Raw genomic sequence first — 22873 nt, 5'->3', positions numbered from 1 at the left:
TGAACTAGGCATAAAGGAGGTAGCTTTAGTACTCCCACCAGAAATACAGAATTTACGAGGTTGTCCGAGTTCCGTAGCTTTTGTAGCCTGTTCTGAATTTTGTGGTTTTATCTTTATGCTTCTAGTAGTGTATGTTAATGACCTAACTAATGCAAAGCTTTGGTGGAAAGTTTGCGTCCAGTTGCGCTCGGAGCAGATGTTTCAGTTTAGGTGTTTTCATAATTTGGGAAATGGGCTTTTTGCTTTTCTCCAACCTCCAGTCAATGGCTTCATTTTAAATGGATAAGTAGTTAAGACGAGCTGTTTAAATAACCTGAAATGAAGAAGCTGTTCTTTCTGTACATGTGGAAGAGATTACTTGCATTGAAATTTGTTGCCATGCTTCAGCAATCCCTCATTCCAAATACTTAATAACTACCTTCTATTATTGCTCTGATTTATCTTTCAGACCTTGAATGTTGTTTTTATTATGATTTAAATTTCAATACATTAATCTTAAGATTTTATATTACAATCTTATACAATTTTAATTTGTTTTTTCTTTTGAAATACTGTCTTCAAGTGCGTTGTAGCTTGAGATACAGAAGTGTTTTTAATCCCAATTTTTTTTCACACAGAAGGCCATCTTCCTGTAGCTTCCCTTGCTACAGGCACTTCCTTGCTTAGTTTACTGAGTCAAGTCCCTGGTCATGTCCAAACCTTGGGGAACCCTCTGGTCCAAGGGTTCCCTCTGTTCTCCTGCTTGCTATCCTCATACAGATCATTCTGCTTCTGTATTTAGGTTTATAGTAGTACTAAAAGGAGGCCATGTCCTCCAGACTTTCTTTGGGATAGGGTTGTTCAGCAGAAACAAGATGGATTTTTGAGGGCTGAGGGTAGGAAACAGTTGTTCGAATGTTTTCATTGTTTCCACTTCTGAATTTTAATCATTCTTGAATGTTTACATAAATATAATCTTTGCTTTAAAAGTCTTCATTAACAGAATCTAGAAACTCATGGAAATGGCCAATACGGTTCTGACTAGAAGTGTCTTGCTTTTAGTATTCCTTCAGTATTAAATTGGGGAGATAGTGGTTTTAAAAACTTCTGATATGTGGGTCTTTTAGAAAAACGTCTGAGTGAGGTGTGGACCCCCATACAGCAGAGAAAGACCTCTTCTCAGTAGACGTGCTCTTCTGAAGGTGTGTGATTTCACATGCGCTGTAAGCTGTTAACTCTGCAGTTGTGAAAATGAATAGACTTGCCAGTATTAATGCTTGCCTGGTCATTTGATCAGCTGGATCAGGATCAGGTTACTGGTCCAGCTGGAATTAACCCTCTTCCCCACATCCTCCTACTTCCCCTTGCCTCCCCTCCATCCCTCTGATGTGATTATCAGCCGAAAATTCACAATGCCGCCCTGATTTTAGTGAAGGCACGAAGGAGGGGAGAGGAATACTCATGGTGGAAATGCTTGGAGCGGGGCAGTGATGAGAGGTGGAGGACAAACCTCAGCTCACTACTTACGGGCTGTGTCACAGCTTGGCAGAGGCTGCTCTGTAGCTCACTCGCCCTTTCGTTCATGAACCTACAAGCAGCCCATAGATTGCAAGAGTTTTTTGGATGTCAGATCAAAAGCCGTTGAAAGGCACTCAACCTGGATATGAACAGGCGTCTTTTTCTATTATAGACAGGGGGAATGGTTGCAAGTGTGAAAATACACAATAAACAGTGTTGTAGGTATTGGTTTCTATTTTTAACTTGTAAACTTTTAACTTTTCCCCAAAGCTTTCACATTTATTAAATAACCTGAATTCTAGAATTGAAGAGTTTCAGGAAATAAAATGGAAATCTGTCAAAAAAATGAAGCAGATCTCATGCAAAAAAAATTTTTTTTTTTTTACCTGGATGAGTTGGGAAGAGCTTTTTCTTCTGAAAAAGTCTAGATGATGGTGGTATTTATATTCCTAATGGCTATTATTGACATAAGTATTGTTTACTGAAAAAAAACCCACAGAAGCTGAATGTTAAAAGAATTTAGATCATCCTGCAATTGAGGCATTCTTTACTATCATTATCACCAATGAAATACAGCACTAATAGTTGTTTATTCCAAGATCATCAAGCACTTAAGCATGAATCTTGTTATTTTTCCTTAACACCTGTGGAGAGCCAATGTCTGATACATGACTGTGTGCAAACAAGTGGAAATTAGAGAACTACAACCAGAAGATGGGTTCTTTTAAGCCAACTTTGTCTCTTTGAGCTATCAGTAAGGTCACCACACGAGGTCCTTAATGAAACTTGAAGTTCTTAGTGAGGTCGTTAATTTGCTTTAATCCAAATACATTTTTTCCCAGCTTCTTGTCATTTGAAGGCACAGGCAGTATACTTACACTGGATTTTTAGGACACAAAGACAGACGTTTAGCATGCGGCAGTACATGGTGTGACCTGGAGTTGAGTCATGTTACCTTCTTCCCCCAGACAAGTGTGTCAGGTCTTACCTCTTCCCACCAAGCAGGTAGTCAGTCCTCCCATAGCAGAGGGGCTGAGGGCATTTGCCAGGAAAATGTGGGTTGGGTGGAGAGAGGAGAGGAGCTTGTGAGGATGTGTTGGTGCTGGAGAGAGTGGGTAGTGCAATGTGTCATCCTGAAATTAGGACATAGTGCGGATGCGTAAGGCAAGGTGTGTCCCTACTTTGAGCACACTGATGAGAGCGTTTCAGCCACTGAGAATTTGTACTGGGCATAAGGACAGTTTTAGTCCTCCTTTTTCGGGGGGGGGAAGATGCTATAAAGCAAAGTGGTGAACATAAAAAAAAAAAAGAAATTGAAGTAGGATTTGAAGGGATTTACTAGATTCTGGTCAGATGACATTATTGCTGTCATGGTAGAAAATCTGTTTGATCTAGTTACTAGAATGTGGAACCAAATCAGAGCAAAACTAAAAATATCTCAAAGAGATTGTGAAGACTTTCTCTCTCTCTTTTTTTTTTTTTTTTTTTCTCAATTGCTTAGTATGCTTAGCCCAAAAATGTGTTAGGAAGCATACCTAGCTCTTACCTAACTTTCATCAACTTAAAGTAGATCTTTTGTGCAAGAAATTTGTAGAAGTTAATGTTTTAATCCATATTTTTTTACCTTCACAGAAACTGATACACAAGGGAGCAAGTGACTTATCCAGAATCACTGGACAGACAGATAGAGTGTTTTTGGTGTGTTTTCTTGGTATGTTTGAAATGATGTTATAGTTTAACGCAGAAAAAGCAAGTTATTTGTTAACTGAAACGTGCTTTTTTTTTTTAACCTGAGAGCAAAGATGAGTGATCAGCTTAAGTAATTGGTGCACTGGGGACACAATCACATTTTTTTCATGAATACGAGTTTTATTTTGGAAAGACAACTTCTATCTTTTTATACCAATGGGATAAAAATGATTATTAAATGTCCCTGAGTATGTATTTTATTTATTTTAATGGACAGCCTATTTCCACAAGAACTTTGCGTGAACTGGTAGGGGAAAAGGTAGATCAGATTTTTTTCACACATACTTTTAAAATATTAATCCAGATTATTAATGTTCTGGGACATCTGAGAAGTTGTGTTGTTATTCATAACATACATTTTAAATTACGTAAGAAGTAACTGGAGGACCTGGATTCAGTTTCTCCAAAGTTAGTAAAAATAAGATTGAGAGATGTCTGACGTCATTGTTGTCTTTTCAGAGTGTCAAATGGAGAGGAGAAAGTTACTTTTAAATATCAGAAGCTAAGAATTAACTCAGGTTAGAAGTAGAGGTTTTTGAAAACCTATAGCTGAAATGGATTTCTTGAAAATGTTTATTTCAATATTATTAACAGAGAAGTAAATTTCAGGGTGTTTTGTGCTTGTTCAGTGGGTCAAAAAGAAAAACTAATTAAAATAGTTTGTGCTTTTAACAAAATGTGGTGGAATAGGATCCAAGTTGAAGATTGAATGTCAGTGTGTCTTAATTTCACGTCTTAGACATGGGAAGAGGTCATAGAAAAGAGAAAAACATAGATGCCAAAGGGTTTAAAAGACTAGGTTGAAAACTCTTATGTCTGATTTGTGAAGTCGTAGGAGCAAACATGCTAGGTTTCTGGGTGTGGCAGAGAGTTAGTCAGAAGAAGGGTGTGACCCACAAAATGTATGGCAAGGAGGGCAAGTTTGACCATGGTGGAAAACTCAAATATTCATGTCTGCGTACCTGTGTTTTAATACAGCTGAACCTGTGGCAAACCAGATGGAGTCTTTTTCAGAAATTGCAAGGTGTGGTTGTGGTTTGGATGTTATGTCATCCCTTACTCAAAAACTTGATAAACTTGCATTCATGTATTTGGAGATGATGGTGGTAGAGATGGTTCGTACTCATTCTGTGTTACTAAGACTGCTGGGTTATGGTTGTCTTGGGATGTTCAGACCAGCCGTGTGGTGAGGAGTTCTTTAGACATTCTCTTGACCGATAGAGTCAACTTGTTTAAAAAACAGAATAAACAAAAAAACCCCTTACCCACTCCCCTTCAATATGCTGGAAGTAGTCTTTGTATTTTTACTTGAAAATCGATCAGCTATCATGCTGTAGCTAGCTGGTCCCTGTGATACACCTGAAGACAAGCCCTTGTCGGTCAGGACTCCCTTGGTATGTGTGTCCTTCCGTCATGCTGAAAGACTGTATCAGTATAGTCACTTCTTTTCTAAGAGGATAGATTGATTGAGAAGGAAGACGTCGGTTTTATTCATTGATTTCTAGTTCACGTTCTTTCAGAACTTAAGGACTTGTCTCTAAATGTTATAAATAAAGCTCTGTTAGTATCAAATTATTATTTTGCAATTTAGGGATGGATATGGAGGAGACTACAGGTCATACTGTATGTCAGTGTTTTTGTAGCTTGTTCATGAAAGTGAATATTATAACAAACTTTTTCCATCGTTCTCCTTTTCATACAAAGTAGAGAAAACATAGAGATAAGTATGCAGATATATTTATTTTATTGCTTTATTTACTTACTCATTTTAGATTTGGTTTCTAGCTTGCTTGCTACCATCATTCAGCTGCTTTCAGTGAAGGTATGTTACCAGAGTTTGTCCCACTACCTCTGTAAGACTCTGCCATTGAATCTTAGCTCAACAGCTGATTTGCGGTATTCATTCAGCCGTCACATTCCATTTTACTCTTGAATCCAAAGATAACGAAGACTATGTTTTGTCAGTCTAGACCACAGGTGGTATCCTGTTAACTCCAGTTATTTCCTTACTCGTTGTTAGTGAGAGTGCTTCCCTAAGCAGCTGTGCTGGGTTCTGGTTGTTCTGGATTGCAGCTGGAGTTTGGTGGGTCTCTCATTTCTGTTAGATCGATACAGTTGTGCTAAATTTTGTTTACCTCTTTGTACTTCCTGACACTATGTAAACTGATTTTTTGATTCTTCTGTGCTTGCTTTTTCTTTGTGGCTTTGGTATGCTTTCAGGCAATTTCTGACATGATTAAGATTTTATTAATTCGTATTCTCTGCCTTCTCTTAGTGTGTGAGTGCGTTTGCTTCAGTGCCAGTGTTTCATTAGGAGCTTTGCGTTCAGTGCATTGGTTCCTACTTCTGCAATTGCATTATTAATTTCTTAATTTTAAAGTTTGATGCTTGTATCATACATTTCTCTTTCTGGTCCCAGAACATTTTCATGATGTGTACTGTTAAGTAATAAGTTTCTGGGGTGAAACTGAAGTACTATTTTTAATCATTGAAGGTATAAATGGTTTGAGACCCAGTTACTTGAGGGAGCAAGTTGAGTGCAGTGGAATCGTTAGACCTCTTTTGCTATAAATGGGAGGAAGCGGTGGATAGACTGCTTTCTGTAAAGGCTTCTCAGATTGAAATTAATTTCTTTTCTTGTTCTAGCATATCCCAGTTTGGCTAATCCCTTGAGTGTAATGAAAGCTCCATCTCTGTATTTTACTGTAGGTAGCTGAAAGTTTTGGATGGCAGTCTAGGTGTGATTTGATTCCCTAGAGTCTGAATTTTTTAAGATTGTCTGTAACTGGAAAATGGAGCTTGGATTCTTATTAATATATCTAAAATTTCAACGATTTCTCATTGCGGTAGCTTTGTCACTACTTCACAGTAAAACTTTTTGTACGTCAGTGCATCTTCTACAGCAGGTGTACTAACTTACGTTAGTATTTGGGCTTGACTATCTTAAAACTTAGGCTTGCTTTGTATTTGCTAAGTTACTGTGTAGAGTTAATATGCAGACAAATGAGGCTTAACTGAAAATAATATCCTAAACAAAGAATAGCAGAAATTATTGCTTCTATGAAGTAAACCACTTCATTGCTAGTCTAGTTCCTTAGGCAACTGCACTGATGTGATCACACTGAGGCTTAGCCTGCCCTTCCAGTTTTTGAAGCTGTTGGCCAGGATCTGTTCATTTGACAGTATTAGAGATCTCACAGATACACAGCTTTTATAAATTTTGTGAATATTAGTAACTCGGTAGCAGAGGGAGACCTGAAGTAGCAGATTTTGTCTCCATGTTAATCACTAATACTCTGTTTTACCTGCCAGCTGACTGCCTGGCATGCATGTAGCTCAGAAGTAACTACATCTCTGTAGGATCAATAAATAGACAGGACAGGTGAGGGATACTAGCTAATTTTGAGACTTGGGACCAGAGGCAGGGAACTGGAGGAAATGCAGAGAAAGGTGGTCATAGGAGACCTGGGAGGAGGAGGAGTTAGGATTTTTGCATGGGAAGGGGTAGAATTGGAGTATAGGAACCTGTACATTACTAATTTCACTGCTTGCAAAATAGCTTTAATGTTAGCCCTCGTAAAGCTTCGTTACATGCTTGTTCCTCTTTCTGAGCTTCATTTTCTCTGCCCTGCCTAGCCGGTTTAAAACTGGTTCTGTGGCTTACCTTGAAACTGCTTCTATCCTGCACAGGGTAGCTCTTGTAGTTTCAGAAAGTAGTTACTAAAATTGACTTAGCAATGATGTATTTCTGAAAGTCCACAAATAAACTTGTGTCTGATTATAGCAAAAAGTACATACACAAATGCTTACAGTATTCAGAAGTGAATATGTACACTGTTAAAATTTTGTGAAAAGTTGGCATTTTGTAGTTGCAGAGTGTTACGGAAAACAGCTGGGTGGCTGCACATGTATTTTACAGTGCTATGCAAGGTGCAGGTGTTTTGTATTTAGGAATGGGGGTAGTTACCTCTGCTACCACTTTGACTAAGTCTTAGTTTTAGGTCCCAAATTCTGCTTCATCTAATTCAAATTTAATTACGATCTTCTAGTATAGATATTATTTTGAGTTACATTGATGTACTTCCTGAAGAAGTGAAATAATGAACAAAAAAGTGTAGGTTTTGTTTTGGTTTTTTACTAGGGTTAAATGAGTCCTAAGATTGAATCTTCATATATTCTCTTTCTTTCCCTGGACTTACCTTGACAGGATAACAATTATCAAAGTTAAAACTACTTTTAAAATGAGTTGTGAACATGGGCTGGCTAGCATTTAATACTAGTTTTTAGAATTTTTAGTATTATCAAAAGTATTTACAAGTATTTATAGTATAAATGAAAATCATGTATGACATAGTAAATAAATACTATATCATAATGAATACCATATTAATTAGTAATAATATTTGTTAAAATACATATAAATAATGCATATTTATATATGGTATTTTATATATTGATATATAATATGTAAAAATAAATGTTAAGGCATGACATAGTCAGCCTGTTTGACTCGCAGCTTTCTGTGCCTGCAGGCAGTGGTCCCATCCTCACCTCATGTTGTTTTCTTGCAGTATCTTCTGTACTTGTCTGATCCCTCACTGAAATGAACCAGCTCACTAACCAGGTAGAAAGCTAATCTAACAGAAGGAAAGTGAACTTCTGAAGCTTTACTGAGCTGATGTGGTTTATGGGTGGGTCAGAGAAGCCTCAGAAGAAGATCAAAGGAGATTGAGTGGTGCTGTGTAGCCAGGCAAGGGAGCGCGTGGGCCAGCCCCTGGGTTTGGTGGTGCTGAGCTGTCTTGTGGAGCAGCACCCTTACATTCGGGTTTCTTAGGCTTTGCCACTTTCTAAATACCATGCTATGATAGTCTACCTTCCTCTCTGAAGAAAAAGACTTTCTTTTTTTTTTTTACATTTTCTTGAGTACATGAGACATCATGATGTTGAATTATCTGGAATGCAAATCAGATTGTTGTTGTTAATAAGCCTGATGAACAAACAGGACTTCCGCGATCGTCTCCTTGCATATAACTAAAATTATCTTTTGTTCTTAGTTGAAGTGATTACTGACAATCCCTGGATCTTAATATTCGGAAATTGGTTACTCTGTTGTTGCAAGAGAGGATATTTAGTTTTTAAATCAAGACTGTTTCCATGAGCTAGAATTTGTTGTTTCTAGAATCTTGTTGGTTTTTTTTTTTCTTTTTGTAGTTCACCGTTACAGAAGCAGATCCTCCAAAATTTGCTGTCTGTCCATTTGTTTTGTACGGCTCTGAAGTAATCCCTTGCTACTATCTTTGAGTTTCTGCCTGCATTACCTCTGATAAGCACAACAGAACCACCCCCACCCCCCCGCTCCCCTCGCCCTGCAGTGTTTAGGTGCTTCTTAAAGGTGTTAAGACTCATGTTAGTGTGTATAATGCTGTTAGTGAACACATTGGACAAAAAGTGCTGTAAAAGTACACTTTCAGTTTCTCCTGTGTGTTTGACAGTTTAAAGAAGAGAACAAGGTTTGCAAAAGTCTTACAAGAAGGAAGAGCATAATGTGACTGTTTAAGCATTTTAAAGACAAAGATAATGTCAGTAGAATAAATTCATGCTGTGTTTCTAAGCATCTTTATTTTCCTCAGTCCTTTTTTCTCTTTATTTGCACTATTCTTTTGCAAATAGGGTGAGAGTAGCAGCGTCATGTATGATATACAAAATACAGTGGGTTAGAGAAACAGAATGCTTGTTCAGAAATAAATGTAAAATATTATAGGAAAGTTTAATATTAAAAATTAAATTGTAGTTTCCATGTTTTCAGAATAAACATTTTTAATATTTCACACAGTCTGGTTACTAAGAGTTTGATAGAGACTTCCCTTTTACTAAAGTAACTTTCTTCTTTTTCTGTAAGGTTACATACAAGTGAGCCAATTAAGTATGGTCTGATGCTTTTTTTCTTTTCAGAAAGATGAAGGCAGTGATGCTAGTTTGAGTGATAGCCACATATCTCCTCCCGCCAAACGTACCTCAAAACATGCTGATCCTGTGTGCAAAGACAAATCAAAATCACGCAGTACTGGGCAGCGAGAGGAATGGAGCATCTCAACTGGACAGTCCAGGTAACTTGGTGCCAAGAGAAAAATGAAGTCTTACCAGTTTTTCCTGTATTGTTAACCCGCTTATGCTATTTCTGCAGTGAGCTGCAGCTCGTGCTCAAGACTATTTTTGAAGCGTATTATTTTCATACAACTTTCTTTAGTTTAAGACTCCAGGAACGTGGGTTACATCAATCCTCTCATCTCTGTGTTTCCTTTCTATGCAAATTTGTGCAAAAATGGGAAGTAATTTTATTTGAGATGCAGTCTGAATTCTAGATTCTTGATACATCCAAATTTAGTGACTTAATTGGTGTTTTTTATGTACTCAAGCTATAAGAAAACATGGCATTTTAATTAGGAAATCAGTATTATCCTTATCTTTAGGGCATGGATAATGGTCAGGTTTCTTTCTTTCCATTGTTTTCAGCCTCTCTTCCCTGTTTGGTTATAAGCACTCAAGTAAATTACTGTATTTTATTAAATATAGCCTCAATCCTGCCACATTTTTATAACTCGAAAGAGAAGTAATTTGTTTCATTTTATAACTCTGATTAATAATATTTTACAAAGCATTCTTGTGTTCATAAGGTTCTTCAGATGATTACAAGTAATTATGGGACAGTGTAGGCAGTATGTTCCTGGGCAATGAACTTTCAGTTAATACCGATTCTTTTGTAGATGCGTATTTCATATTTACGTACAAATCAAAATCGTTCTTGCAATGTTTTGTATGTAAGAATGACTGTAATTCACTACTGTACTGTCATCTGCTAGGATGAAGTATGTTTAAAAACTATGTAAATCTTAAGAGAGATATCTTTTTTTTTTTGTTTTTCGCTTTTAAAACGGAATAAATTAAATACAACATATTATGTGCCATGGTCATCTGGGAATGTATTGAAACTCATGCACCTTCTGTTTCTTTTTTCACTTATAAAAGTGTTGACTTGTACTGTACCTATCAGAAATGCTAAGAGATGAAAAGAGTATTTAATGCGTCTGGGAGAATTTGAATTGCTGTCAAATGAAATTTGGCCAGGATACTGAAACTCATGTTGTTACTCATGTAGAACCCACTGCGACGTGTCTTTGCATTTGACCTTTTTTTGTTGTTTTGTGCCAAAATCCAAAGCACTGGGCCTAATAGTGATCTTGAGTTGCTAAGACTTTTTCCAAAACTTTTGTTGCTAAACCTTTAATGTAATCAAATTTCACTACTTCATTTGTGGTTTCTAAAGTAGTTGAAGTATCTGACCAGAAAAATGTTATTGGAAACTTGGATGTGGACATGACTTCTGAAAACGTGGTTTTCTGTGTTGCTACCCAACCCTTGCAAAAATCCTTAGGTTACCTTTGTTTTGGAAGGATTTGTAACACATTTCTTAGGAAAATAATAGCAAAGCCCACATCTTCAGTGCCTCTGAGTTGAACTCTCTGTGGTCTGTTGACCTCTTGGTCACGTTCAAGCTCAGATTGCATTGGGTATTATTAAGATTTCCACTCCTTTTTCTCTTTCCCATCAAATTCATTTTAGCTTTCTAGTTTGAGAACAAGGAGATAGGCAGAACACCTCCCTATCCGGTACTGGTGTGCAGTATGTACCGCTCACTTGTCTGTAAAGTACTTAGTGTTTCTGAGGGTAAAATAGAGTTTGTTGGGTTTTTTTTTTACTTTTGCCTGATACATTTTGGTTTTTTGCATAGCTATGTTGACAAATTACTTTTAACAGCCTGCAAGTGGTTGTAGAGTTTTTATTCATTTGTATTCTACTCTAAATTATCTTCTGGTAAAATCATGTCTGATAGATAAGAATGTTTTTCAAAGATAAGGAATGAAGGAACAATTGCTTATGCAGTAAAAGTGCAGAGGACTCTGGAATATGTTTTTGTATTAGACTATGATGTAGCAGGCCTTAATTTTCCTAAAAGTTGATTTAAAAAGAGATTCAAAATACCAGATTGGTAGAGAACATGAAAATATTTTTTACTGATTTTTAAGTACACCCAGCATAAATTAATCCCATTCACTTAAGTTGGTAATTTTGTTAAATTTATTCTTTTTCTCTGAGTACAAAACGGCTTTTTGTACTTCCACTAGTTTATCTAAGTGTTAGAATGATAATTGCCTTTGAAGAGCAATATAAAGATCCTGTTCTGAAACTTAAGGGGAGAGTTAATAGCAGGACATGGCATGAGGGAACATTGGAGGGATTAATAAAAGAGATGTTTAGATAATTGGGGGGATTCACATAATTGGTATTTGGCAGTTTTGTCCTCAGTCCAATGCTGGGCATGAAGCGAACTCTTCAGAGGCTACGTGTCACAAAGGTTTGAAGTCATAGTGTATCATGTAACATTCTACATTTGAAGTTCTATTTTTACTGTGTAACTTTTGCTTGGCTATGGAGTGTTAACATTATTTGTGTGTCTAATATAATTGTTTCCTAGGTTAACTTCTCAGCCTGGTGCTACACTACCAAATGGACGTAGCTTATGTAAGTGTATTACAGTGGACCCTTTTGTATCTACTTTTACATTTAACAATTTTATGTCAATGATTTTCAGTCGCATGTATTTTTAATAACTTTACTGATTACTCTGACCATTTTGACCAGAAGAGTTACTGTTTTGGCTCAGTTTTCTTCTGTCAACATCTTGGATGCTCTCTGTGGACATGGGGAACATTCTTAGATGAAATTCCATTTCTCTTCTCAATTCAGACCTCTTGGCCATGATCTTGATGCTTTCCTTAATTCCCAAATTTACTGTTACGAACTAATTTTGGCCTTCCTCTCCCAGCTGGTCTCTTTAATTTACTTACTCTCTTTGCTCATTTAAAATTTGGCCTTCTGTGGTTCTTAACATTGCTTAACTCTACTATTGCTTTATAGAGACCTGCCTTGTCTGCAGTTCCTGCTACCTTGAACAGTTTTCCTATATGCTTGTACCTTACAAACTTGCCATCTCGTTGCATATCTCAGCGAAAAGCACTTTGTCTTTTGTGTCCCTTTTTCATCAATTCTGTGTCATTTAGTTCTGTGTTGACTCTATGTATGTGTTAATCCATCAAGTATTTTTGGTATTTTTTATTTATTTTGGTGCCTAAGGAACAATCAGAAGTGGGATCCCTTTTTGTCTGGCACTGTACAGAGTAGCTGATATAGATTTGCTTGTGAAATCAATGTGTTGTATCTGACCTTTTGATACCGTATTTGAAAGACTAAGAATTGAAACTGTGGGCCAAGTGTGCATTTTAGTATTGATGTTAATTTAAAAATATTGAATGGATATTTGAATGCCAAATTGTCATCGTTAAATAAGATTATCTTATAAGGAAAGAAGCTTGAGTCTGAAGAAATAGCTTGTAAAACAACTTTGGTAGGAATTTTAAAAATACATTTCTTTGGTGAATATAAGGGTGCTCATACTGTGCTCCATAACTTTTGGTTTATTGTCCTTGCTAAGTATTCTCTTACTAATTCTTGTTTGTGAAAATGTTGTTTCCTGCATTTTGAAGTAGTAATACAAATTTCTCTTAGCTCTCAAAAGCCATCCCCTTCGAGGGGAAAAAAAGGGAGATGGGGACCATGCTTGCATAAACGGAGATATAGAAGTCAGAAAAAGTTGTCGGTCCAGGAAAAACAGATTTGAAACTTTGAATCAGAGTTTATTGTTTGATCAGCTAGTAAACAGGTATGTGGGGATACTTGAGTTGTATTCACAAAGCATCTTAATGACTTTTTTAAAAAGTTAGAAAACCCTGTCTTCCAGTGCCATCTATGTGTTCTACTGTGGGAATGTATTGGCGTCGAGACAAGCTAGATTGTGGTTTGGGTTACAGGCTGGGTCCTGTGCTGTAACTGCCTGTGTTATCCACGCTCCAGATGCAAAGCAGCTTACTAGACTTTCATTGAGGAGTAAGCTACTTTGCGTTTACACCTGGATAAAACTGTGTATGTTGGCAGTTATTGCAGAGCGGCTGACATGCTGTAAATCCACACCCTAGTTTGTTTCTTAGTAACCTGTTTATGTAGTGATACCCTAAGTGTGGTGTAAATCGGTGATTAGCAGTAATGCTTGGAAGCCTTATAGATTTTGCTTGTATGATTTTGATCATAAAATATCAAAAGTTTGTAGCTTTCTTTTTTTTTGGGTTTTTTTTTTTTACCATTTGTTAGTAATTCACATAGGGTGGGTGTTACTTTTTGACATTTACTGTGCAGACAAAGTAGGTCAGAGAGGGAGGCACGGTCTGGTCTGAGCATAGGAATGGGAGCCAGAAATACTTTTCTTGAAATATTATTTCTGTGTGGCCCTGGGCAGGTCACTTAATATATCTCAATTTTCCCACTTGTAAATTGGGTCTTAAACAGATGCATCTGTGAGAGACTGCTTGCTCTAGTGCTTGGAAAATGATTTAAACATAAACATTTAATTGCCAAGTATGATCTTCATTGTTAAATGTATTCTGTTGAATCTTTTATTAGTTTAATTTTCTTTTTCAATTTACTCAGTAACTACTTGGTATTGGTTTACAAATTTATATTGAGTTACATTTATTTTTCTAGTTGCAGTCGAATCTCCCTCTCCTCATCAACAATAGGAAAAAGTCTACCATGAAGATTGTAATTTGATAAGATCATGGTACTGAAGTCTATATATGAACTTATACTGATAACAGTGTGTCCCATAATCATTGGAGGTTTTTAAGAACAGGTTAGACAAATGTGCCACGAATGATTTAGGTATTGTGTACTTTGTTCTTGCCTGGCAGAGCAGGTGGAATTTTCCAGGTCCCTTCCAACCCTATTTTCTTTGATAGCGACCTATAGCATGATTTTACTTGAAGTGGTTATGTCACACATCACAGATATTTTAGAAGAATTGTTTAAAATTGAGAGGCACGCTCATAACGAAATCTTGACTTTACTGACTTCTGTGACCAGAACTTCCATTGACTTCTTTCTAGGCAGGATTTCACCCTTTAGATTTACTTTTAAACAGCTTGAAAGAAACAAAGTGAAAGTTTCTGCCTTCTTACAATTATTATACAATTACAGTAAAATTCCAGTGGAAATCTGTCATAATTGCCATAGAGAGCAGTAGCTAGGTGTTCAGGACAGGTGGCCAAATAATTGACTTGGCCTGGCGAATACTCTGTTGTTTTCTTCCTTAGCAATGAAGCATCTTGGCCAAGGTTATTATTTATACACCACTATTGTTTTGACAGCTGTTTACAAATGCTTCAGATAATGAAAATATAAACTAATTAAATAGTAGATGAGAAATGGTAGTGAGCTCAAATAATGAATGATGAAATTCTAGGTGTTACTGATTTAACATTTAAAAAAAAAAAAAAATCCTTTATGTATTAGTGTCTTTCTGAGGCCAGGGTAAGAAGCTGTAAAGCTCATGGGGTAGAGGCATTAATTGCTTTCCCAATATTATAATTATGTAGGTAAAAAGCTTTACTTTCTTATTCTGCAAACTTAATCTTATGTGACAACTAATCTAACATCTAAGCAGTTACAAATTTATATGCTACAATTTACACTGAGCAAAAAAATTTTTTTTAAATGTTACAGCCCGATTTGAACCCCAAATTTTAATAGCATCAGCATTTCTTCTTTTGCATACTCTTTAGTTTATATTCTGTGGGTTCATTTTTCAGTTTTCTTTATTATGGTTGGTTTTGTAGTTAATTGATAGATTCAAGAAGCTGTCCTAAAATTTTCAGATTTTAATTCATTTGTATATTTAGTTGACTTGTAGACCTTGGAATAGCTGTAACAGACCATAGAATTAGATATGTTAGGTTGTTGGATGCTGTGCAAAAAGTTCTGCATGTCTACTATTTTAAGACTGAATTTTTTTGTGTTAACTGTTGCATGTATTTTAGTACTGCTGAAGCTGTCCTCCAGGAAATGGATAATATTAACATCAGGAGAAATAGGCGGTCTGGGGAAGTGGAACGGCTACGAATGTGGACAGACACCGAATTTGTAAGTGCAGAGTGTCTCAGATCTTAAATAAAAGTAATATGAAGGGGGAGCGTGGTTGTTTTTGCAATCTCCATACATTAGTCTGTAGGTCTCTCAAAAGGATTCAGGTCATCTTCAGTGGATAACATTAAAAAAAAATTGATAAACTCAAATTCAGAACAAGATTCACAGATATATACAAAATCGTGTTTTCTTTATTGATGAATTGACTTCCACGCTCTCATGAGGTACTGTGGTGGTTCTCCTTTGGTTTGAAGCACACAATGGTAGTCTGAAAACAGGACCAGGGACTGTCATCTGCTTTGTTCTCTAAACCAGCTTGATACTGATGTTAACTATGTATTAGATGGACTAGGTACTGAGAGACTTACTTTACCACCTATTAAATGAGATTGCTTTTGTAGTCTACCTGTGGAGGGCTGTGTTAGAAAAAGACTTGGGGGCTGAAGATTATGTGGAATATTACTTACTGAACTGTGGGCTAACACTGTGAGTGATGTGGGACAGTACTGATAGGAGTGTACGTGAATTTTATTCCAGGAAAACATGGATATGTATTCTCGAGTGAAAAGAAGAAGGAAATCACTGAGGAGAAATAGCTATGGGATTCAGAACCACCATGAAGTATCCACAGAAGGGGAAGAAGAAGGTATGCGTTGTAAAGAATTGTAAGGGTTTGTCTGAAATACTTATAAAACAAAGCTCTCCTCAACATAAGATAGTAATATATTGCACTACAGAAAGTAATTTGGTTTTGGATCTGGATTTGGAGTTGTTAAACAGAGCAATTAACAAGACTATTGCAAATAAGTACACACTGAAGGATTCCTCCTCTTTAGAAGGAGGAGAAGTTTTAGGGACCTCTACAAATAGTTTTCTTTAAACAAAAGCAGGTTTATCTGAAAGTAGCAGAACAAACCCTGGTTTCTAAATGTTTATATACTGCATTCCCTTACTCCTGTTTTCTGTAACACTAAGTAAGTGGAGGTTTCCTTATATTCCCTGTAACAATCGTCTGATGGAAGCCAGGATGTGGTGCGTGTAGTCTACAACTATGCATGTTCTAACTGACTCGCTATTTCTCATATGCTGTGTGGCAGTTACCAAAAAGAATGTGTAATAGTCAGTTCTGCATCCTTCCTTTGGGGAAGGTATTAATTAAAGTTTCTGTTTTCTATCCATCCTCTGAATTTTAGAAGGCTTGTAGACATACAACTGTATCTGAAATTCTGCCTTCCTTTAAAAATTTGAATGGAAGTAACCAGTGGGTTCAGAAAGTATTGAGAAAGAAGGGACTGTGGCTAACTTTGATGGCATGATCAACAGCATGCTTGGCTTCCTTAAGAAATCAGACTCAAACTTCAGGGATCCATACAGGGTTCAGCGTAGTGTGTCTCAATTTTGAACTGAAACTGCTGTAGGAGGTATGGTCTGTCCTAATTAATAAGAATGCAGTCTTAATTTTGAGATCCATGGATGGAAATACTGATCCTGGTAATAGATGGACCTAGGTCGTACCTTTATACAGTGTGTTTATTTGCTTTGTGTAAAAATTATATTGTGAATTGTAAAGCTGTACTTACTTTCATGCTCTGTCAAATACTTGATTTTCTTAGGCTCCTGTGGGAAGAGAGTGAGAAGAAAGGCATTATTCTTAATTTGAAGAATAATTATTGAAGGAAAAGGATAGTGGGTAGAAGTGATATTTGAAGTACTTTACAACTAAAATTAATTTGACTACATTTATTTTTCTTTCTGTTGCTTTTCCAGAACCTTCTGTGGGAAGCTAGAAGGAAGTTTGACAATGTGCTGTAGATTTATCTTGGTCTTCAAATTTCCAGTGATTTGCCAGTTAGTGTTAGTTAATAGGAGGGGAATAATTCTCAGTGACCATTAGAATGTTAACTTTTAGGATGAAGATAGCCCTGACATCAAGTAGAAGTGTTCTGAAAATGTTTTCCCCCCCAACAGAGTCTCAGGAAGAAGATGGAGATATAGAAGTAGAAGAGGCTGAGGGAGAAGAAAATGATCGGCCATATAATCTCAGACAGAGAAAAACTGTTGAGAGATACCAGGCCCCTCCAATAGGTGAGGAACTAGGCAGGGCTCATGCAGTTCCGCTCTGCTGATCTCCAAGAATGCCATGGGTGTGGGGAGGGAAAGGTTGGATGACCGCTCCTCACCTCTGACAGAGTTCCCATGCAGCATTAGTGACTTTGATCTTACCTCTGGTTTTATTCACCGTGTGAATACAACTACTGAGACGCAATCTATCAGTTTGTCAGTGGTGGTGGCATTGCTAGCGCGTGCTGCCTCATTAAACGTTGCAGGTACTGCCATGTGCTGGGCTCAGGGTTGGAGGTGAATGGGGTTTAGGTCAAGAAATAGTTGGCAGAAGTTGCATTCGGAGATCAATCAAATTAGATAATTACATAGAAAAAATAGTTACTGTTATGCCTGATTCTCTTCTTGAGTGGTAAGCCTAATTCATAACTGTAGATAAATTGCAGAGCAGTGGTTACCACGTTTTGCCTAGGTGAGAAATTTAGAACAGAATAGTTCAGTTGGAAGGGTCCTACAACGATCATCTAGTCCAACTGCCTGACCGCTTCAGGGCTGACCAAAAGTTAAAGCATGTTATTAAGGACATTGTCCAAATGCCTCTTCAACACTGTCAGGCATGGGGCATCGACCGCCTCTCTAGAAAGCCTGGTCCAGTGTTTGCCCACCCACTTGGTAAAGAAATGCTTCCTAATGCCCAGTCTAAACCTCCCCTGACACAGCTTTGAGCTATTCCCATGCTTCCTGTCACGATCCCAGGGAGAAGAGATCAGCACCTCCCTCTCCACTTCCCCTGCTCAGGGGGCTGTAGAGAGCAATGAGGTCGCCCCTCAGCCTCCTGTTCTCCAAACGAGACAAACCCCGGTGTCCTTAGCCACACCTCACACCTCATAGGACATGCCTTCAGTGATCTATACAGGTTTCAGCGTAGCGTCTTTTGATTTTGAACCTTTTAATACTTCTGTTTGAAATAAGGTGTTCTGTGCATATTTGATTTAGATTACAATGGTGTGTGCAGTGTGCTATATCTGAAGGCAACTTGGAAATTAAGACTGTGATAGAGAAATGCTGTGGTTTACTTGTTAAGAGAAATTTCAAGATATCCCATATTATCAGCTGTGCAGAGGTTTTTGTATGGAGTTTCATGTCCTGCAAATAAACTAAAAATGCTCGTGCCCTGGATGAATTACATTCTGTGCCATGATAGCCATAGCTGTGATGATTTGAGGAGCCTGAGGGTGGTATTCCCATGACTGTATCAAGCCAAGTATGGTGATAGTGAAATAAAGCATAAGAGGTTTGATTTACCCCCCCCCAAGTTCTTTTCTTAATTTGAGCTTTTGGAGAAACCAGTGATAACATTATTGGTGAAGCAATAATCTAGCACTTTTGCACTGCATTTAGATTAGTTTATTACTGTTTTGTAATTGATGTTACAAACCTTAACTTCTCTTACTCAGTGCCAGCTCATCAAAAAAAGAGGGAAAATACACTGTTCGATATTCACAGATCTCCTGCAAGAAGAAGCCATATCAGGTAAATGTCAGTCTTTTGGTACGTGCTTGTTTGCTTTCCCTCAGTGCTTTTTTGTTAGCTCTGATTTTCAAAACATTCTTGAATGAGTTGTACAGTTCATTCACGCATTTGTGTGGGTCTTGAATTGTATCTTAGGTTCAGATCCTGATGAGCATACAAAAATGAATTTCATAGCACTTCATAATAGCAGTAGAAGCTTTGTGATAAATGGAATGGAAACAGGTGTGCTGCAAATACTGGAAAGAGAGTTGTGCATTGCACACTGTAGCTTTTTTTAGCAAGGGTGTATTTTTAGTGTTTAAATCCAAAGCAGCAGTTTAACAAATGTCCCCTCTCTATTCTACAAAAATAAACAAATCAAGGTATGTTTTTTGGTTTCTTCCAGATCAAATTTCATCCAAGTAATAGGAACAACTTAATAAAATATTTACCAAGCATCATTTTTGACTCTAACCTTTTGTGTCAAAGAAGTCTGGAATACACCAAGTTGTCTTGGAAACTGTCAATAGGCTTTATCTAGCAAAATAGATGAGATTAGAGCTTAATACATTTTTTGAAAAAGAAACTTACTCAAAACTTCAAAAAGATAAATTTGTCCATGAACAGAATCCAAGTAAATGAAGGCTAGTCTCAGCTGAAACTCTTGTCTTATTGCTCAATTAATGGCATAGTGAAAATATGAAAAGTAAATAAAATAATAGCAGAATCTTAGGATTCTACAAGTTTCTTTGTAATATAAATGAAAACATTTAATTTTGAAGATAATTTTTTTTTTTCTTAAAGTGTATATGACATTTTGTTGGGTAATCTCAGGACTTGTACTTGCTAGTAAGATATAACGGTGTGAAAGGTATTATCCCTTCAGTTTTAGCATGCTCATTGGTCCACTCTCATTTTATCCCTTGTCATTTTTACTAGTAGCCAACTTTTTCATGCAAAAGAAGTGCTGACTTTTTTCAAACTGGTGTCAAACTGAACACCTTTTTGTACAGAAGATGTAATGTACATTCCCTAATATTTCTGAAATACTCAGTTTTCTGAAATACCGTTATACTAAAATAAGAAATGGTTCATGCAGACTTTGAATAGTAATTTTACTTAGATTCAGATCAAAGTTAAATTACAGTACAGGTATTTTGTGAAACGGTTCTGCTGTTCAGAATTAACGACCTCATAAAAAGCGACCATATGCTTTAGGAAGTACGGAATTTTTTCAAAGAATATTGAAAGGGAAGCATGAAACTGAGTAAGGAGATCTTGATTATTGTGTTATGTTGGAGGTGGCTAAAGTGGTTGGAAGCTTTCCTAAGTGCAGTTGCTGTCTGATGAACTTCAGCAGCTTAGCGATTGAGTACTGAATCACGCTTGCTGAGGTAACACGGACAGGACCACGTATCTTATGGGCATCCGCTGTTTTAGTAATGTTCATGTTGAAATCAGATATCCCTGTGACAATAAAAGATGTTGTTCCCCTCCCAGATTATTTTGATACTTACTTATTAAAACTAAAATTTGCATGCATCTTAAACTTGAACAGTGCTGCACTTTCTTTTTATAAAAGAATCAAAACATGCTGTTCTACTGCAAAAAGGACTGAGTTTTATGTTTATTTTGCCACTTCAATAGGAGAAAGAAGCATGCCATTCACAGCAGTGATACAACCTCTTCAGATGAAGAACGTTTTGAGAGAAGAAAATCTAAAAGCATGGCCAGAGCAAGAAATAGGTATCAAAACATCTATGGTGTCTAGGAGGGTTTGATTTTTATTATTCAGCAGAAAACAAGCAGAACTAATGTTCTATCAATTCTGCAGACTTTTTTGATTCTGCCTGTGATTACCTGCAGACACAGTGTAAGAAGATGGCTGGTTATGTATTAACATAGCTATTGAAGTCTTACGAGTAGATGATTAACAATAGTCATGAAAAGATGGAAAGATAAGAATATCTGTTTGATTCGGTTAGGTTATAAGACAGACAACTTCTGTTGGTTAAAATGAATTTTTATTCTCCATTTTACTTGGTCCCAGTTAGTTCATTTGTACTCCCAGTACCAGCTCTTATTCTTCTCTCTTCCTGTTGTGTAATAATATGTGCATTCTACACACCCAACACATTTTTTTTTTGACCTTCCATTTTTTCACCAGGTATCTAAAAGTGGAAGATCTATAAAGTGTATCAATAAATTTACTTACTGCCACAGATACGTTAGTTGGAAAACTGAACAGACAAAAAAGTGTTTCCTCATCTTTCTTTTTCCATCTCTTCCTGTCTGCCACACCATTCCTTTTTCCAACCTGAGGAATTCCAAAGATGTACAACTACCAAAAGTGTAGTTCCAATTGTAACCTCTATGTTAGTGGTACCTTTGTTCCTCCCTTTAACTCTGTATTTGACCTGACATAATATCTGTGTAGGGGTTTAAAGCTTCTTTGTATACACTAAGAAGCTGGAACAGGTGGATGTGAGTTACGCCCGATCTGCAAGAAATATTATTATTTCCTTTCTTTGGACTCTAATGAGCTATATTTTTTAAAATTTGTTTTCCTTGTACTGTTAATCGTTTTCTTACCATACTGAACTTAATGCAGTTATCACTGCCAGTGGAGAGTGTCCTGTTCTTTTGGTCAATGTTGTTTCTTCCATGTTTAATCAAAATAGTCTGTCCAGCCTAGTTCTCCAGATTGAAATACCTGTATGGAGGCATAAAACTATATTTAAGGAACTTCCAGATATACAAGAATAATTACCACAATAAAAAAGGTAGTTTTGATTACCTTATCAATCCAGGAAGGTCATCCCTTTAGGTAGTAGAAGGCATTTAATCTTGTGGTTCTTCCCATTCCAGCAAAACAATCAAAATGGAACAATAGTTATTTGGTGGTTTTTTTTTGTTGTCGTTGAACAGGTGCCTGCCTTTAAACTTTAGAGCAGAAGACTTAGCTAGTGGGATCCTGCGAGAACGTGTGAAAGTTGGGGCAAGTTTGGCTGATGTTGACCCTATGATTGTTGATAAATCGGTAGGTTTTGTTAAAACTTTTTATGTTCCTTCCCTCAATTATGCATAAGCAGAATTCACCCACAGCCTCTCCCTAGAGTTGAAGTAAACTCATAATAAGCTCACTTATCTTATTTGGTTTTTTTTTCCAAAGCTGTTGTCTGTTTATTCCTTTAGGCTACAAAGCACTTCCTTTTGGCTTGTAGGTAATCAACAGGCTGCATACATATCGTAAATAAGTCAAAATATCAATTGCCCAATTATATTTCTTTGTTTACAGTCAGTTTGTGATTACTTGTAATAGTAGCAACGGGGATATGCTGAGCAGTGCAGAAAACAGAAGTGCTGACCACCCAGGTTGGTTAACTTGGTGCTAGCCATGTGGGTCCCATGCCTATTCAGAAATAATGATGCATGTTAGCTTATGGTGTGTGTTGTGCAGAAGCTGCTGAATTATTACTAGGGCTGAACCATTGTCTAGAATTGTGTTGACTATATTCATGTTATGCTGTGCCTGAGCTTAAAAATGCTCTCGGACATAGGCTGGATCTCTGTATATGTCTAGGCATCCCTGGCACAGTTAACTTGCGAACCCGATAAACCTCATGTGGGCAACCAGGAGTTGACTTTTCTCAAGTTTTTTTACACTTCTAGAATTTGGGGAACTCCTGTTGATCAATGCAATGTTGTTTGTAATTTGTTTCAAATATGTTGTTTTATAAGTAAAGGTACTTTTGTGGAAAGCTGTTACAATATATGCTTTGTATGCTTTGGTTTTTTTCTAAGGTGCGTTTTGATAGTATAGGGGGATTGAGCCATCATATCCTTGCACTGAAGGAAATGGTAGTATTTCCTCTTCTCTATCCAGAAATATTTGAAAAATTCAAAATTCAGCCACCAAGGTAGGTGTATTTACTCTTATTGTTGTATTTTTATTTTATTAAGC

General features: G+C 36.9%; 1 protein-coding gene across 2 annotated transcripts in view; it reads left to right on the top strand.

Annotated features, from left to right (window-relative positions):
- The window catches only part of ATAD2B (ATPase family AAA domain containing 2B), a 78441-nt gene that overhangs the window by 6000 nt on the left and 49568 nt on the right, over window positions 1-22873 (top strand). For both annotated transcript variants that reach the window (XM_075708132.1, XM_075708131.1), the window contains exons 2-11: window positions 9199-9353; window positions 11780-11826; window positions 12871-13024; window positions 15231-15333; window positions 15874-15982; window positions 17305-17421; window positions 18855-18930; window positions 20557-20655; window positions 21838-21949; window positions 22714-22829. In XM_075708132.1, coding sequence (XP_075564247.1) covers window positions 9199-9353; window positions 11780-11826; window positions 12871-13024; window positions 15231-15333; window positions 15874-15982; window positions 17305-17421; window positions 18855-18930; window positions 20557-20655; window positions 21838-21949; window positions 22714-22829 — 1088 coding nt within the window. The remainder of the gene's footprint in view (window positions 1-9198; window positions 9354-11779; window positions 11827-12870; window positions 13025-15230; window positions 15334-15873; window positions 15983-17304; window positions 17422-18854; window positions 18931-20556; window positions 20656-21837; window positions 21950-22713; window positions 22830-22873) is intronic.

This window comes from Pelecanus crispus, chromosome 3, assembly GCF_030463565.1.
Source record: "Pelecanus crispus isolate bPelCri1 chromosome 3, bPelCri1.pri, whole genome shotgun sequence".
In the NCBI taxonomy this organism is placed as follows: Eukaryota; Metazoa; Chordata; class Aves; order Pelecaniformes; family Pelecanidae; genus Pelecanus; species Pelecanus crispus.
This window is presented reverse-complemented; position numbering and strand designations above follow the sequence as displayed.